General features: G+C 35.5%; 1 protein-coding gene across 1 annotated transcript; it reads left to right on the top strand.

The window, feature by feature from the left end:
• The first annotated feature begins 3,993 nt into the window (after window positions 1–3,993).
• On the top strand, window positions 3,994–17,351 carry LOC146145157 (mannose-P-dolichol utilization defect 1 protein-like). Its single transcript, XM_083389637.1, has 7 exons — window positions 3,994–4,123; window positions 4,517–4,582; window positions 4,811–4,943; window positions 6,398–6,458; window positions 6,593–6,736; window positions 16,149–16,331; window positions 16,614–17,351. The coding sequence occupies exons 1-7, from the start codon at window positions 4,036–4,038 to the stop codon at window positions 16,662–16,664; spliced, it is 726 nt and encodes a 241-aa protein (XP_083245763.1). The 5' UTR covers window positions 3,994–4,035; the 3' UTR covers window positions 16,665–17,351.
• The last annotated feature ends 2,107 nt before the right edge of the window (window positions 17,352–19,458 follow it).

Genomic DNA, 19,458 nt, shown 5'->3' with positions numbered 1-19,458 from the left:
ATGTGTTAATACGCTGACTTTTGCAACTTTACATAGAACTATTGTACGGACATACAATAACACATTGGCTAAAATATTTCTATTCAACATATTGTATAAAGTTCTAGAAAAACAAATAGATACAAGTAATAAGACAAAGTGGTGCTTAAAACCCACAAAAGTATGAAACTTCACAGACATTTTGTTAACTATGTTTGATGATAGTGTGTAGCTCATATCACTGCCTGTTACTTGTGAAATTTCAGATGGCCGCATAAATTTGACCAGAGCACATTGTTGCTATTTTAGATATTTTCTTCTAGATTTAAATGTTTTGGTATAATTCTAGATGTAATATTTTACAATTCCAAGATAAATATTTGTTTTAGATTACTATTCTTTTAGTTTTCGATGATTACAATTGCCTTAATTTTGCATAAATATGACAACTGGATACATTTTTTTATAAATTTCAAAGTTTCACTAATTGAAAATTTAACTAGGTATAAAAAAATTCAAATCAGTGGTTTTGTTTCATGAAATAAAAAACATAATATTAAAGGCAGAAGTTTTCAACTATTTCCTTTATGCCCCAGGGGGCATGGAGAAGCCCTAGGGCCAACAGGCATGTTGTATTTTAATTTTTAGCCAGTTAAACCATTTTGTTTTGGTTTGCGTTATGTCCAGGGATGTTTTTCGAATTTATGAGCAAAGGGAGCACAAAGTGTTTAGTGCTAATGGAAGGTAGCCCTGACACTTATAAGGTTGAGAACCACTGGTCTAAGGCATCAAGCAAGACCCTTTAAGCAACTTTATCTAGCAATATGCCTAATAATATTTATATTTTGTACAAATATATTGATTAATTACTTTCTAGATTTCCTGTAAACTATCCAGCTATTTCTAAATATAATTTCTTTAAATTCAATATATTAACTGTTAATATTAACTGAAATTACTACTATACAAGCACCTATTTCGTTCTCATCCACTTGAAATCATACCTATTCAACATAGAGAGTCATATTGACATGTCACGGAACCCATTAATTTACTTTGTCAAAGTTAGACAAGCCATAAAAATTAAAAGTGCCACTATAGCTGGAGTCTGAAATTATGTATTGTCATCTGGTTTTCAGGGGCCGAAGCGATATACTAATAATAGGATCTTGTTTTAGGAATAGTATTTCCATGGTTAAACCTTTTTGCTTACTCCTTTCATTTTGCTTTAAATATTTTGCTGGAGTCTTGGTACTTGGCTAATTCCACCAATGCTAATTTTACAGTAATAAAAAACATTGTAACATACAGTATTTGATTGAAATGTGAGCATTTTTTAATAAGTCTTTAACAGGGCCACCTACTCCATCCCTAGGAGATATTTGTAGCTAAGAAGAAATATTCCGCTTTGATGTCAAAGTCCACTGAGCAATTGCATAGATTCATGAAGTTTTATATAATTTTTTAATTGCTGGGAACATCCATCTGAACGATAGCTGACTTGTAGCAAGAGGTATTCGGTTTTTACTAGGTTCACTATTTATCTCTTTCATTTAATTGGCCTTGATATGATGATATTTGCTATATATTCCATGACATACTGTGTAAATTCAAAAGCTGAAATGCAACAGATCTACACATAGTTGCATTTCAGCTTTTGAATTTACACAGTATGTCATGGAATACATATCTACATATAACAAAATATCTGCGAAGTTTTATACATTTTCTCATAGTAAGTACTTCTTTTTCTTAAATCTTATACAAAATGTTGAATAGAAATATTTAAGCCAATGTGTTATTGTTATGTCTGTACAATAGTTGTATGAAAGGTTGCAAAAGGCAGCGTATCAATACATTTTCAAGTTTTTTACTTTTTATTTTATCATGAGAGGCTTAAATTTGAAACTTAATAACCAAATACTTATTGTAAAATACCAAACCACTTGAGAAAGTCCAATACTATGTTGTCTTAAGATTATTTTGCCAACATAAAAATTGAAAAATAAATGCAGAGAGCTTCGGAAAAGTCTTCAGAAGTCATAAAACTTAAAATGCAATTTTCATATAGAAGAAATAACCACATAGTGTTTTAAGCATCATTTTTGAAACCACCACCCCAATAAATGGGGAATAGCATTTTGCTACATGCTTCTGCCTCCAGAGATATAAAAGCACTCAAGCGGAACCAAAAAACTACCTATTTCCACCTAGTGGTCAAATATTTCAAAACATCATATCTTTGGAACCGCTCATCACAGAATGCTCAAATTTGTTGCAATCTTATTTTTTCTTTGAGGTCCTTAATTGTTTAAAATATAAAAAAAAATCTAAGAACATGGGTGGACAAATTTTGAAAAACTTTAAATTAAAGATGGAATGACCCCAAGGTAATATTTGTTGAAATGTTTAAAAAGACGCCAAATTGCTGCACTAAGAGGGGCTGTGCAAAATTTTCTACTTCAGTTTTAATATGTCTGTCCGGATTATATCCCGGGACATACGCATTTTGCAATGATCAGATTGCCCTTAACCAGTGTTTACTGTTTTAATAACTTGGGCTCAAAAAAATGTGCACATTGCGCAGGAAAAGTGCATTGGAAAATGTGCACATAGTTTATTTGTCAAACCACTTGGTATGGAGTCTTTTAGTTTAAAAAGTTTTTTTATTAAGCTATTCTTTATAAAATTATTTTATTTACCTTAATTTTTGCACATAAGACAATTAGCTTGCTACATGTTGCATTTTTGCCGTTTTTAGTTCACTTATTCCTTATAACAGGGCAACTTTATCTACTTGAATATGTTGATGTTTCAAAGACTTGACTTGGACTTGGAGTTGAATTGCTCAAATTATGACTTCACTTGAAACCAGTCTGCATTTGATGGCACTTGACGTTTAGATATCTGGTGCAAGAACCAAATTTTAAAGTGTACAGGTGTGAATAATGTTTATTTGCGCACTCTAGGTTGGAAATACCCTTTTGTTTTCTAAATTTAAGTGCACAATATACCAATTCAGGTGTGCACATAAATAAAAATTCCGGGTGTGCATGTGCCACAGAATGCAGACTGGACATGAACTTAATTTGTTTAACAAATAACTCGACTATTTGACTTTGCTGTCTACAACACTGACCTTAACTGTCAAAGTGATAGCAACCTTAGGCACATTCTTTATTAGTCAGTACTGATTGATATGGGAAATTCATACCCACATTTGTCAAACAAATGCCAATTTTAAAGCCACAGGGGCTACAAGACTATACACTTAAGCAATATCAAAGCGAGTGAAAACTGTTAAAAAATAATTACTACTCCTATTGTTTGTTGATTTGCTGATAAAAAGTAAACAAAAGAATGCGGATTAGCATTACCATAAAATTACAGTCCATTTGTGTTGCCACTTAATTTGCATTTTATGTTGAACATTATCCAGTCAAACAATTATTCAAGCTATCGTTCAAGAAAATACATTAAATTTAAATGTTTAACACTTTTGTCCTACTTTGGAAAGAAATAATATTTAAATTTTGGACGGTCTCTCTGTTAGAATTGCGCTAGCTCAGGGGTTACCAAACTTTTTTGGTTTGTGGCCCAAATATCTGTTTAATAGCGATTCATGGCTCACTGCGTGCTTTCAAGATCTTGAGCAACATAGATTTTGAGCGCTTCATCCAACTCGGAACCACAAACTTAGAAAAAAACAAGCCCAAATTCGCTTGAAAAACTAAGGTTGGCAACATTGCTTTTCACCCAATTTGAATTGCTATAATAGGAGACAATGACCTTTCTTGCTGAATTGTTTTTCAAAACAAAAGCGCGTAGTATCTACACTCTGTCTACAGTATAACAAAACAGAAGAATCTGTTCAAATGGCTCTGTGGCCCAATAAAAATGTCTTGGTGACCTAGTACTGGGCCATGGCCCACAGTTGGGCACCACTGGACTAGCTTAAGAGAAAATGCAATTGCAGTCTTATTTACAATTAATAAATTTACTCACATGTTTTGCAGCACTTTTCTAGACAATTAAAATATTTTTTAACATTCAACAATGGCTGAAATATTCCGCAAGATAGCAGGAGCTGTCATGAATGATCAATGTTTCGACAAGTTTTTCCTTGATTACAACTTTTTTGATGGTGATTTTACAGTTACATAAGTTTTGTAAAAAAATATAAACATGAAATGTTTTTGTTAATTTGATTTTATAACCAAATGTAATTGAAAAACTAAAGATATTTTTGCCTAAAAGTACTTGCTTACTACATATCTGTTTACTATTTTTTTTTTAAACAAAGGGTAATAAAACTGATTTAACATGCAGATAAATGTGTTATATTGGTAAATAGAAAAAATGAGAAAATATTTGTTTGCTAAACCATTGATTAGTTTTATTTTTACTCAGTAATAAATTTGGTAAAACTGGTAAATAATGCAGGTTTTGCAGTATTTATCAGAGTATTGTTGTAGTACAACATCATTAATCTACTTAACTAACTTTTAACTAGTTAACCTGATTTAGTATTTTTCAGGACCATGTCTATCTGCTCTTCTAAGCAAAGTTTTGGGCTACTCCATAGTTGCTGGTGCTTTGCTTGGTAGGTATTATTAAGTTAAGTCATCTGGCAGCACTTGTTTCTTAAGTTTTCTTTTATAAAGTCTAGAATATTATTGCATGACTTTTAATTTAATACTGCATATTTGAACAGATTAAGTAAATACTTGTCGGGATATTCTAAATATTATTTTTTTACCTGCATATTAATGACAGCTATTAGAGTTGTTTGTCAAATTAAGCCATTTTAATGTGTTTAATTTTTTTTTAGTCAAACTGCCTCAGATCATGAAGATAATATCAGCACAGAGTGGAGAAGGGGTCAGTTTTACATCACTTTTACTTGAAATATATGCTGTAATGTCTATGTTTGCATATAGCATTGCACGTAATTTCCCATTCAGGTTGGTAATTATGGTTCCTAAAAATGATTTTTTTATGTTTTTTTTAAAGTCTATTTTCACTTTAGTGTTATTTTAATGACATTTTCAATGTGTGAAAAATCCATGCAATCAGAGTAAAACCATTCGATGTTATTCAGGTTTCACAAATTCTAACTAGATTTAAAACCTAAAGCAAGAATCCCAATTAAATTAATATTAGCTTTTCAGGTTTTCTTTTTTCTTAATTTATGATATATTTTGTGGTACACCAGTTTTTGTAACCTGTAACCGTAAGAAGTCAAACTTAACAAAGAGCAAGAGATAGTCCTGTTTAACCAATTGTATAAAAAACAAACAGACTGCTTTTAATCAGTTTAGTCATCAAAACAAAGGTTGGCATGAAGCTCTTTAAAACATTAAAAAAGTATAGCGCCAAATGATAAACTTTGATGCAACGTGTGTGTGCTAATAGTACATCACAGCGTCATAGACAAAGTTAAAATTGTTTATCATACTTGTTACCGGAAGTAACATTCCATCTTATACATTCAAGGTAAGTACCAGGGTGCTAGCGTATGGTAATTGTTTGTTTAATGTATTGGGTAGAAGTTCAGTGCCTCACATGACATAATTACTGCATGGATTTGTGTGTAGAACGAATGCCGAGTGAACTCTCACTTATTCGTTTTGTGCAAAATATTTGCAAGTGCCCGGTTCTCCCAAAGTGAGCACTTATTTCCGGTTGTTCCTGCATCTGCTTGCACCTTATTAAACAAAAGTAATGAAAAATTACCTAACAAGTTGTCAGTTTTTGCGTTACAGTTCGTCACTTCATTACATAGCAAGACATCTGCAATTTTTGTTGACCGCTGTTTTTTTATTGTCACCTTACATGTTAAAGAGTTTATTTATAAAAAGAAAAGAGCCTGATACAAGAAGTGCAACTAGCAAACAAAGATATACCCTTTCAGAGAACAATAACCTAAAGTATAGTGTACCTGTTTTATGTGTTTTATTTGGTTAGCAAACAGATAAATAACTTGCGTTTTTCAGTTGCAGTTTGTCACTATATAGCTAAACAACTACTTCAAAGCTTTTGTCTGTGTCTTCATACTTGTGCAAAACAGCCAGTATCATTCTGTCGACTGCCAAAAAAGCTTCTTATTTACCAAATTCTAATGTCTCGTAATTTAGTGATCACAACGGGAATACGCATTTTTTTCTTCACTCTTTGTTCCGTAAAATTCACTATAAAACAAAGTTAATAGGAAATAAATAGGGGCAGGGCTAATGCAGCTTTTAAAGACAACGGCATTTGTTGTTTTTTAGCTTGGTACAACTCTACTTAGGTATTTATTTATATTTATAATTAATTACGTACCGTCTAGAGTAGACCATGGATAAGTTTTTGTGCATTTTATATGTTTACTCATATGTTATACCGCCTTTCCTAATAAAAATCTTCTACATTCTAGCACATGGGGTGACTCTTTCTTTCTACTTTTGCAAAATCTTTTGATTGGAGCATTAATTCAGGTTCGTCGAACAAAAACTTGTTTTATGGTGTATACCTACTTAATTTATAATAAATATAATAAATTTTAGATCAAATTTAGACTGAGCTTCATCGCTTAATAATACAGTCCTAACTCATCGTTTTTATTTTTCAGTTTTTCAATAAAAAGCCAAATGTGGCAATCGGCTTTGTTGCCGCCTTCGCTGCAGTGTTTGTTGTCCTACTTTCTGGTCTTACCCCACTGTCCGTGTTGTCTGCGTTACAAGCAAGCAACATGCCAGCGGTTGTCATTGGAAAGGTGACATTAAAGATAGTTTCGTAGCGTATTTTAATCCACCGCCCTAAATATAGCCGGTGTACAATAGACGGAAAATACCACTTGGATGTGTATTCTGTATGAACCGGAATTTGTGCATACTTGATACCCTGGGGGTGCTTTTTAAACTTTGTGTACAAAATGTTGGATGGGGAAACTAACCTGCTAAAATGTGAAACGTAACAACAATCCCAGTGCAGTGCGATATCCTGACGCACAAAATGTTATACGTACTAAGTACTACCCCAAGGGTCATGTTGCCATCGAGATAATGTTTATCTTTAATATTGAGGTGACAAATTGTAAAAAAAAGCATTGCCAATATTCAATTTTTTTGCACACGAAGACTGTGCTTGGATTATAGTAATGCTCCGCAAACTGTGTGCCGTGAGACAATGTCAGGTGTGCCGTGATCGTTAATGTTTAAAACTTTTTTTTAAGTTATGTTCGATCGCCGGAAGTCGAAGTGCGAATATATAATTTTAACAAACTAAACTACCAGACGACAAGCTGGACTAAACCATACAACGGGTATAGTGGCAACAGCATATTTAAACTATACAACAATGTTTTTTTTAAATTATTTATATTTTTGTCCTTAGAATAAGCAAAAAAGCATAAAGCACAATATTCATGTGTCTTTGATTCGCTTTCACTAAGGAAACCAATTTTCAGGAATTTAACCGGTTTAAGATATCTTAGGAAGCCATGAAACCCAAATCCAAGGTTTTTACAGTTGTAACCTATTCAACCGATTCATTTCTGCCTAAATAAAACATGAACTAAAAAATATGCTAAAAGTGGGAGCCTTGAGTACACAAATTTACTACGAACATTTACACGAAATAACTGGTAATGTGAAACTGGTATTAAACAGAGAATATTCGTTGCTTTAATCGTGATTGAGTTGAAACTGTTTTCATTAATTTTGTAATTACAAGGGCACAAAAAATACTTTCTACCAACAAATTTGGGTTTGTCGCAAAAAAAATGTCGATTGTTTTCGTTTCTATCGAATCTCCGTAACCTTGCAAAGCAACCGCTAGATGGCGATAACGCCCCAAATGTCCTTATCTTTGGCTGTTTATTTACTTCTTGGGTTTTAAGAGGAAAACACTGTGATTTACGAATATAGGGTTTAAGGAAAAGTTGCGATTACCCGAGTATCAATCGCATTCAGCGTTTTTAAAGGTTTTTGAAGGGGCCGAAACGTTCTCTAAAATTTCTGAAACGGTTTTTCGAAAATTAGCCTAGTTCTGTAACTACAGCAGAAATTCAGCAGTTAGTACTGGCCAGCAAATTTTTTTGTAGAAGAATTCGGGTATATATAGATGCAATATTAGGATTATTGGTGCTTTTCATGACAAAAGTGTAACATTATTTAACAACATAAAATAAATCTTTCATTTTTCATTGAACCCGATTTTAGTCTGTTGGCTTAGTGGGTGATTTTATTAAAAATATATATTAATACATTTTATATAATATATCAAAATATTTTAAAATGCAGAAAGCGACACAAAAACAATTTCGTTAAGATTAAGCCATAGCGATTTTCTAAGGTCATAAACATTATTTTGCCGTATTATTTCTTTTTTTATTATTTTCAAAAATAAATATTTGGATTCCAACACCCAACATGCCATATGTTTAGTAATTTTAAAATACGCCAGAAGTAAGTTGCCTAACCTGCACACCCAAACAAAACTTCCCGGCGTTTTCTTACTATTGTATACATAATTTTCTTCCTTATGCATAATTTTCTTCCTAAAATGAATACCAAAGCCAAATAGGTTGTCTTAAAAAGATTATGTCGATTTTGTCGACGTATTTGTCTTAAAAAATACTTTCAATTTCCTTTTTGTCTATGAAATGTATATTGGTTACCTTCAGTTAAAATAATGTATTTTGAGTTCACCAGTTCTTGCTTGCAAAGCTTCCGTTTTTCTTCACTGGTTTCCAGTGATAGCCACACCAACCCGAAATTCCAATGTTGCGTGCGATAGCTCGTTTCAGCGATTCAGCTAAACCACGAAGACAATGGTCGTGCTTTCATCCATTTTTATTTGGTTCCAATTTTGTGGTGCAAATTTCCTAACCCGAGTAATCGTCCCGAAATTCGTCCCCGATCGTAAGAATAGAACCAAGTAGTACATCACCCCGAAAAGCAAGTGGACTTCAATTTTAACGGCAACGTGCGGGAATCGAACCCGTCTCCTTTTTGTTCCCGAGTTTTCAAACAACTCTTTCCACAATGGCCGCTATTTTGATCGCACACACTCGCTGGACTATGTGAATGTAGGGGTTGCAAATTTTCCCAGGCTTCTCACGGATCCTCGGGTCTACCCCGCGGGTCCACAGGAAGTTTTTCTCCGCCGCAAAAATATTCCCGCTATGCACTGGGCACGCGACATCCTCTAGTTTTTTGATGTTTTCAATGGCACAGTCACAATGGCTCTGCTCGCTTTTGTTTATTTCTAAATCTTAATGCTTCGGTGGGCGCATCGAGGCTGACGTTTTTTATCGAACAGGTTTAGTTGTAAAAACTATTTTGATATTCGAACTGTTTCAGCACAAATTTAGGCAATCAAAATATCCACGAAATGATTGGGTGTCATGATATTTCCCATTACACTGTTTGCTATGCGTATATTTATATTTTTAATTTTAGGATAACCTTTTTAAGACAAGACTTTATTTAACTAGCAATGAATCATCTACAAACGTTTAAAAATTGCATAATAGTCTCGTTCAGTATTTGTGCAAATGAATATAAATTGTCCCGACTGTCAGTGATTTTCACCATCACAAATTGCGTTTGGGGAAAATGTTGCTGCCATACTTAGAAAGGCAACATCGGATGGCAAAAAATAATATAGTTTATTTCCGTATAATCTTTACCAATATGCTATTTTATAAATGTTAGCAAACGCTCTCTACACGTTGCATATCGATTTAAAGTTGTCCATCGTAAAAAACAAACAGCGCGACGATATTATTTATTGCCCCAATACATCTCCATAAATTTGTAAACGCCACGCATTGGCCGTTAAACCATAGGATCGTACCCTTCGCAAAAACTGAAAACATATAATTGGCGTACATAGCTGGAGGCTAAACCCTCCTTCACTGAAGTAGCGACTAAACCGTTTTAAGTGGCTCCTTACGCATGTGCTGTAGGTCGGCTTCAACGCCCTGCTTACAAGACTAACACACTTTTGACAGCGCAATTTCCCTTTTCCTTCGTTCCTGCTGGAACTGAAAATGTTTACGTTTTGCCGAGCTTCGCGTATTTAATGATAAGCGGATCACCACATAGATTTTTTACGCGAATACGTTTAATGTCGCCAAAATTCCATGTTCTCGAAGATGGGCCCTTTTTCTTTTGTTACTCTTTTGATTTTACAAGATAGAAAGTTTTCACAACTTTAAATATTTTGTAATGAGATTTTTTTACTGGTTTTGCGAAAACTGCTCTTTAAACACACCCTTTTTGAATGGTGAGTTAACGGGTCACAGACCGTGATATTTCGTTGTTTTAATTTTCACTTTTAAATTTTATCACAACTATAACCAAATAATGGAACGGTTGCAAATCTGCGACTCTCGAACGTACAGCATTCATCTTTTGTGAACTTTATTTACGGTCCTGCTATGGTGGTAATTCAACAAATGAAAAAAACAATGCTTTTTAGGGTTGCGCTAAAATTTGTCTAATATGAAAATCGAGGAATTGTTATCTATCTATCTATAGTTCTAATTGAAATGCAACGTTTTTTCCTTCCTTATTTTATTTTTTAAAGACTTCTACTCTCCACGAGTATCGTACACTCATGCATACTTGTCCAAAATAATGAAAGGAAACTAGCAAATACTTAAATAACAAACTCTAACTTGGTACTGATTTTACACATAGCGTAAATATCAAATACTAAAAGAACAAGCGTTAACTTATTGATGTAGCAATTTTTGCGGCGTGTGGGGTCTCCGACATTAGTACGCTTGCTCCTGTGTTTGAAAAAGGTGTTGATGTACATTAAAACAACCTCAACATGTAAAGCCAAATTTTTTTTATCACTGCATTAAATGGGGATATGTTGCTTTTAACGCTTTGTGCTGAGTGAATGCGCTTCGGCGCTGTGTCGCAAAAAAGTCCGCTCTTTCAACTCCGCCCGTGCGTGACGTCATGCCTTGCGCGCCGCTTGTTCACCGAGCCCCTCCCCCGCCCTTCCGCCCCCCTGCGCGCGTCATATTGCGCCCACTCGTGTCCCCATTCAAAGCCACCCTCGCGTAGATCCCATGCCGCCATTGTCCCTTTTTTCTTCTTTGGTTTTATTTTCGGTCACGCCCGATTGCTTTTTCAATTTTTGCCCAGCCGCCTGGTGGTGGGCGGGGGCTTTTGTTGTCCCCCCAGCCCCATGTAACATTATCTGCCGTGGCCGATTGGTCTTCAATGCATGGCTTCTCTGCACGTGTCAGTCGCACTGCCACCGCTGAAGCTAATTGGCCGTGTATCGTGTATGACTGCTCTACTCTACTGTACGAAACCCATTTCTCTGGCATGTATGCGTCAAACGGGGTTTCTTGAGTGACACAAACTCAAACGATCTGGTCGAGTGTTGAGATGTTGGGCCAAAGTTTGACCGGAAAAATGTTTGAAGACCAGCTGTTTTCAATAGTAAACGAAAATTTGTTTTTTCTCGGAATAGTTTTTTTTTTAATCGAACTTTCTAAAACTTTTGCACTACTTTAAAAGCCAATTATGTAGTAATTTGTGTTTTTTGACGTTAATTGCTATTTACCTATCCTTTTTTAAAAGTGAGGTTGTAAAAGCTTGTTTTTTATTTATATTTTTATACAATTTAGAACGCCTTTCTAAGAAAACTTCGCGTGGCTCTACCACTTTTTATTTACGCTCGTTAAACCCACCTTCACCTAATATACCTCAACTGTTAAAAATTGAAGCTGTAATGACGTTTTAGAAAAAAGCAAGGCCCACGAGTTATGAACAACGTTTAAAAAGTTGATAATGTAATTGATAATTCCTCTTAAAAATGCATTTTTAACAAGAAATACAGTTTCCCAAAATGTAAAGTGTTCGTGTCAATACTAGTTTATATTATGAAAACAAGTGTTCGTGTCAATAGTAGTTTATACTGAAGCGACAGTAGTATGTTTGTTTCGATGTTTACAATAATGAATCACCACTACCTGCAAAGGGCTATCTAAAAACGGAAATTCGCAACTTAATTTTTTTCTCTTAAGTTCGACCCTCAAGTCATCCGCTTGACTACAATGGCCTCAAAATCTACCGCGACCTGTCGTAACCATATTGCTAATAAAAGCATTTATCACACGACCTAAATCCGGTCTACTGGAAATTGTTCAGTCGTGTTGAACCTGGAACACATCCTATAAGCTTTAACCTTTCTGCTAAAATAAAACAGTCGTTAAAAGTATATGTTTAACAGCTGTGGTCAAAATTGTTTCCCAACAAAATCGTTTTGGGTTGAAAAAGTTTCAAGTTATAGTAATATACAGAAGCATCATTATTCTAAACTAAGTACCACTTCTTGCACTGCTTATGCAAGAGCTACCATAAAAAATTGCACAACGTTAATAAGTGCCACTTCCTACACGATTCGGGCAACTTCACTTGAAAATTGGATAACTATCGCCTGATTTTCAAGTCCAAACTAGTCTGGCGTAACAAGTAAAAACTCGCCTAAATACAGAAATGCCCCGAAATATTTAATGATGGCCTTAACGAAAGGTCGCAATACAAGCTCGGCTGCGTGCAATTTGCTCAAAACTGCGCTGTGCTGGTAATAACCCATTAGAAGGCTGGCCCTGTGTTTTAGGTTGATCCCTCGGATTGCAAGTTAATAGCAGCGGCGCGGAATTCTCACGCGCCAAACATATCATTGCCGGCCATCGGCACGCGGACTTGCGGGATAGCGTGCCCCGGACTTATCAACGACTCTACCCCAAAACTTGCCATTACGTTACCACCGTTAGTGATTTGACTTCTATTTTCTTATGGGGCTACCCGATATTTGACGCATATTGGCACCATTTGCGGTTTCTTCCAGTTGAGGTGCCATGACTTTTAGAGAAAACCTAAACAAGCTTTGACTGAAGCGCATAAATGCAATATTAACAAAACATTTTAATGCTTGTCTAAAAACATTCATAGTCCATCTAATTTGCATAACAAAATAATCTGCAAATAAAATAGTATGGCCGGGCAAAGTTACTTGACAACCTTTTGCTATAAAATCAAACTCTTGCTATAAATCTGCATTGAGTTTTAAACTAAACCGGCCATTGCACCTGTTGTTTATAAAGGCTCAATTTCCGGCCACAGAATTTTCTTACCCACCAACAGCAATCCTTATAAAAAACACCTGCTCGCCTGCTGTATTGTACGTACGTTTGAAGTCTACAATGTTAGGAAGAAATATTAAAATGTACTTTTACACGAATACGCTTTAGTTTGGTGTTTTTTTTTTTTAACGCACAAACTTTGTTTTCCGCATCTAAGCACATGGGTTTAGACAAACGAAGGGTGTTTATTGCCTATTTGATTGAATTTTTTCAGTTCGTGTGTAATGGTCTGTCCGACATTGTCCGTTGTTGTAAATCAAATTATTGTAGGATGTTTTCAGGGGCACATTTATTCTTTTTTTTTTAATTTCATCAGACTTCTTTTTCCGGCCTTGGCGCCAGGGTACTTACGTGGTCGAGCCCTTGCGTTGACTGAACCCAACGGCCTGTCCTACCTATAAGATGACGGTGATAAAATCCCTCGTTTTTTGGACAAACCTCATCTCGCCCCCTACGACCGGCGATAAATCCTCATGGCTTGAAACAACAGCGCCACAAATAAGTGGGCCTTGTGTTTCACACCGCCGCTGAACGCCTGTGATGGTGATGATATGCCGCGTGACGTTGTTTACTTACCTTTTATCATAATGGATTGACTCCGCTTTTATTTTCTCTCTTGCTCTTTTATCCCAGCCCTCGGCCAAAACGCCTTTATTTGCGCACGACAGTCCCTCTTGTAACCCCCTCCCGCAACCCCTGGGCCTCGCGACGTTATGTAAACTGTTATGTCACTAGCTTGTGATGTAGTCGAGTTATTTTCTTTTGCTAGTTTGCTTAAAAGATGTTAAAAGAAAGCTTCTATATGCATATATGGTGCCGATATGATATCGCGACACATTTTGTTTTGGCTTGTACAGCACAAATATTTGTGTTATATGCTTTTCCGAAAAAATATTCTCTCTAAAGACATTTAAACTGCCTACATTGTACTATAAGGTTTTGCAAAAACGAAAGGATTAGATTCACTTATAAAGATATGCGTTGTTTTTGGGTTGTTATTTACAAAAACCGATAGCACGCGCCGTTTAGAAGAAATTCAATACGAAAAACCCGCGTGCCAACACCTTTATTAAGACCGAATTTTTCAAACAACCCATGTTTCCCTTGCTTTCCCACGTCGGCCTCGCCTATAATCTCGCTTTAATATCGCGGCTTCCCAAAAACAACAGGTCGCCTTTATAGATAGACAGAAAGATCCGACGTCGCGGCCCCTTAGCACGCGGGTTGGCTTATCTCGGGCTAAGCAAAACTCCGGTGCCCCTGGGCTCTTCCGGGCGCGTCTTGTGTGGCGCCGATGCCGTAATGCGATTACGAAGGGCCAGCGGCGCCACTAAACTACCTTTCTTTGTTCGAGTGCATTTCGACTTATTTTATTCGCTGCGTGGTATCATGCTTTCAGAGCCTATTGACCTAATGTTGAAGGTAAATTTTCTCCCATCTCCAACAAAATTCTCCTAGAAATGCCGTCGTACCTGAAAAGTGAAAATGAAAATTTTGGAAGGCCAAGGGTCAATCAACCTACCATAATTTTATTCGGAAAAGTATCACAGTTAATTATAGTAACGCTTATAAATACGTCGTGTAATTACTTTACATACAAATGAAAAGCCAACAACTTTTCTACGTATTAACATAGTAATTATTTACGATGTTCGTATAAAACATTTTTTTCTGAAAACTGTGCGAATTTTTTTTTGTTCAGTTTTCTCTGCTGTGACGTCGAAAGCGCCGAGGTTTGTGCCAAGTTGCCAACCCCCGTATAACGACCTCCCCTATAAAGTATGCCGCTCGTCACACCGCTTGCGTTTCGCCTCGCTGGTTTTTAGCGCGCCCAAGCACGTCGTAACCTAAGACGAAACACGTGCTGAGTGACGTCACTTGCGCTGTCAAGTTTCAGGCGGCAATCTTTCGACCCTCGAATGCCAACGGAGCTTGCCCCGGCGACGGCTCTTGACATCTTCGAAAGCATAGTTCGAGGGTTGTCGCACACTTGTACACGCTTTTTCCTTCGGCGAGGTTGCCCATAACGATTTGCCGCTGTATTTAAGTAACCTTCAACGCATAAAGAGTTGTAGAATTAGGCTGGCCGTTACTCCCAAATAACTTCCAATACTATTTACTTTTTTCACTTTTTGGAATCTGTTTTTCATTATGTTATACATCAATATTTCCTTTAAAAACAACATTCTGCCATGTTTCGTTAAGATGATTTTTTTTAATTTTTTTGTGAAATTCAAAACTAGTCGTGACGTAACCCACGGCGTCTCCCGGTTGCCAGTTCTGCTTGATCGGGTTCGGTGCCGCTCGCTAGATCGCGGATCGAATTTCCGGCCAATGAATATTAATAAAAACATAATCGGGCCGCGCCCCACGGTCACAGCACACTTGACTTGAGAAGGCAAAGCAACAGCACGAAGGCCGCAAGAAGATGGGTAACCTACTAGCGCGGAATTTTCCATCGAGTATTGGTCCTGACTATTCGCGTCGTTGCCTGACACCCATGTACTGCTGCAATGACGAAATTTTCAAGGTGTAGCACGCACTTTAAGGCAAACCATCTTGCTAGCATTTTTTACGACACTTTGCACCTGTTTTAAACCAATATCCTTATGTGACGCTGTCATTTAGGTCTGCGTTGACTTGATTAATCGGGTCATCTCAAGTAAAGTGTCGGCCATGTGAACGGTATAATTTTAGGTGGAGACAAACGTTGATTACATAATTATACTTCGTTATCGTTAGGATTTCAACGGTAAATTTATCAACTAATGTACCAAGCAATAAAGATTTGCGATAGTGCCAAATACCGCAGTAAGCCTTTTAGTGAGAAAAAAATCAAAATGCGAATCAACATTTACATGATGTTCAAATATTTCCTGAATGCTGTCACATTTACTTGTTTAAAAAGGTTGATATCAGTCACAAAAAAAGCTTAATTAAAACATTGTTTCTCGTATATAACGCCTTATGGGAGCCTTTCGATTAAATTCTGCTGTTTTATTTTCAGTTAATCCAAGCGTTGGACAATTACAAAAACGGTCACACGGGCCAGCTCTCAGTCATTACCGTATCTCTTTTATTCCTGGGCTCCATGGCCCGTATTTTTACCTCGATTCAAGAGACCGGAGACTCCTTGGTTATCGCCAACTACGTGGTTTCAACAATTGCTAATGGGACGATTCTTTTTCAAGTAAGGGTTGCTTACAAAGTTCTACCGTTTTGTCCTGAATTTATATTTTTGAGCGTAATGAAGTTATTCCCTGCTCATATTTTCATTATATTGTAGAGATACATTATTTAAGTAGTTAACAAGCAAAAACTTTTTCTTATTTAAATCATTAGATCTTGAAAAAGTGTCTATTATAGGACAACTTATTTTGATAGCATTATAAAAATTTGGTTATGTTTTTTGTTGTTGTTTGTGTGTGTGTGTGTTTTCTTTTCTAAAATGAATGAAATAAACTATTTACAGATCCTCTACTATTGGAATGCAAACGCCGGTCCCAAACCAAAGAAAGAATAAGCAATTAGAGCAGAGTCTAGACTCCCGAGTATTGTTTAGTAAAATATTGCCAAATCAAACGTAATTAAATTTAATACTATCTCTTTTTAACTATTACCGTTGGTTTGTTCAGTTATAAAACCCTTGTATTCTCAAAACAGTTTCATTGAATATTTTTTCCATGGGTTGAATATTATGTTTGTGATTTCTGATTTATTGATACGGTAAAGTCCAGCAGCGTTCTTTTTTGATCTACTTGGGGATTATAACGAGTGGTAGGTAAGGTGCCCTATTTAAATACTTATCAAAAGCTTGGTTGACAAATTGAAAAAAGAAGCCTTTCAGTTATTTCGAATGAGTTTAACCTCTGTTTTTTTTGCTTTTGTTTACCACATTTTGCCTACTGCGTTTCATATGTTGGAAACTACAGTCTTTGTAAAACGTGATTTTAAACGATTCCAACGATGATTACGCTGTGATTAACGCATTGCTCAGTCAAACCGCATTGCTTCCTGGGACCACAGACAGTATTTTCCCGCGTGCTTTGAATTTTAACTTTGCAATTATAATATTCAATTATGCGTAACGAATTGTTTTTTTTATATAGTTTTATTTAACGTATTTAACAGATTCCGTATATGCTTTTTTGGTAATATATGCGGATTTTGTGCTTGGAACAAAAAAGAATAAAAAATGTGCTGCACATTATGTTACTATCGTTAAGAAAGAAAATATGAGTAAAACCAAACGAAATTCTCGTGATCACGATATTTATTTATAAGTTATAACATATCACAATAGTTAAAGCGTTTTGCACAGACCAAGTTGAGTCATCGCTTACAATCAAGTCGTACCAGTTTATCACCGTAGTAACAAATTTGGATTTTCTGGCGTCCGGTGTTTGATCAAGTGTCCCTGATGCTTTTAATTAGCTCTTATGAAGGCGGCGCAAACTCTCTATAGCATAGCATAGCAGGGCTTCTTTAACTGGTGTGTGCGAGAAAGTCTAGCAGCCTGCCAGTTTTAAGCGCCTTTTTTCACTGCCTTTGCGCATTTTATGATGATCTGAAAACCTTGGCCGACTTTAAACCTAACAGTAAATTTAGTAAAAGATTTGTGTTTATCAACATATTAATTTAAGATAGGGGGCTAGTTTCGATTACTTATATCAAGTGAGCCTTGAGCAAAAATGTTTTAAAACGCGAGCCCTAGGAGATAGTGTGTTTTGTTTTAAAAAATCACTGGATATCTCCTGGTAGACGCGTTTAGGTTGGGTAAAGATTTAATAATGTCAATATATATGTTGTTCTAAAAGTTTTAACAAAATCAACATAAAAAACGCTGTTGTGGTTTATCTGAACGCTGAAATTAAATTTGTATTACGGGATGCCCAAACCGTAAAAAACATAAATCAGACAATCACATCTTATTTCCAGACGATTAACGTTGAGTCTATTGTGAATAAAATAAAAATTATTTTTAAAACTTAGTGTCTATTCAAGAAAAATATTTTTTTAAGGCAATATTTCCGACAAAGTTTTTTTATTCACGTTGTAAGAAAAACCACTGCTGCTGTAGGGGACTTTTTAACAAAGGGACAAAGTTTACTTACACAGAATGATTTGTTTGCCCAGCTGTTTCTTTTTATACGTCGAACTTCGATTCTCTTCATATTTTTTATGATATAAATACTGTGTTAAAATTTAAAAGTAATAAATTATAAACACCTGATAGTGAGTAAACTGTGTTACCATATATGTTGATGTTATACCAAAAGGCGGCAATTAAAAATTGCGAAAGGTCAAAATAAATTATGTAAACAAGCCCTTTGTAAGCCCAAACCTTTGGTAAAAAGGTAAAAATCGACAAGCGATTTCACTCAGTTTGCACTCGGAAAATTGATTCCATCAATATCGCTTTTAGCTTCATTCTACTGTTTGTACTGTCACATCCATCAACTACGCACGATTTCAACGCTTATGGCCATTTTATTCGTCTTTCTGATAGCCACTAAACGCATTTGGCGGTAAAGAGCCGCAACTAGCCATTGGTTCTCCTGTGCAATTTCGAACGTTAATTGCGCCATTTTACAACTGCGATTTTTCACATATCGTAACAAACTTTTAAAAAAAACTTCGCTGTATCCTATATAGGCCTACCTTTGTGTGGCTACGAATCGTTTGGTATTATCTTATGTTGATTTTATTATTCAGTACAAGCAATAAAACCAATAAATTTAACCGGCCAAATGTACGCAATAAAAACTATATCTATTCTATACGTTAACAAATTCTACAAATCTTGTTTAGTGCAAAACTATGGGATTGATTTGTTGTTTTCCGTGCTACTGTAATGGTAACGCTTCAAACCATATCAAGTATTTTATCGCACATATTTGTATATCAAATTGAAGATACACCATTTTGTTTATTATATTATTTTGAAACAAAAACTTAAATAAAGCAAAATCGGTGTTATTTGAAAAAAATATCAATTGCTATGTATCATAAGTTCAATATCAGCTTAGAAAATATTTCTTCGAATATACTTGAATTTGTAGAAAAGCAAAATACATTTTTGGTAAAAGTATCTTGCGTTCTGCCTTGAAAAAAGATACGCTTTAATTTCGTCGTCTTCTTTGGTAATTACACTTTTGACTTATCAAACCTAACAAAATATCAAACTAAGCAGATCTATGATTACTCCCGAGTCCTTGAAAATCTGCTTTTTCTACCTTAATTTGTTTCTGTCGGTGCTGCTGCTTACTGAACGCTCAAATCGATATCACTTGCTGCGACAGAATAAAAGGTGATTC

Source organism: Ascidiella aspersa, chromosome 5 (genome assembly GCF_963924565.1).
Source record: "Ascidiella aspersa chromosome 5, kaAscAspe10.2, whole genome shotgun sequence".
In the NCBI taxonomy this organism is placed as follows: Eukaryota; Metazoa; Chordata; class Ascidiacea; order Phlebobranchia; family Ascidiidae; genus Ascidiella; species Ascidiella aspersa.
This window is presented reverse-complemented; position numbering and strand designations above follow the sequence as displayed.

Coding starts and splice junctions, on each gene's coding strand:
- LOC146145157 (XM_083389637.1), top strand. CDS start 4,036: ATGGCTGAAATATTCCGCAAGATAGCAGGAGCTGTCATGAATGATCAA. Junction 6,459..6,592: donor TGATTGGAGCATTAATTCAG/GTTCGTCGAACA, acceptor TTTATTTTTCAG/TTTTTCAATAAAAAGCCAAA. Junction 16,332..16,613: donor ATGGGACGATTCTTTTTCAA/GTAAGGGTTGCT, acceptor AACTATTTACAG/ATCCTCTACTATTGGAATGC.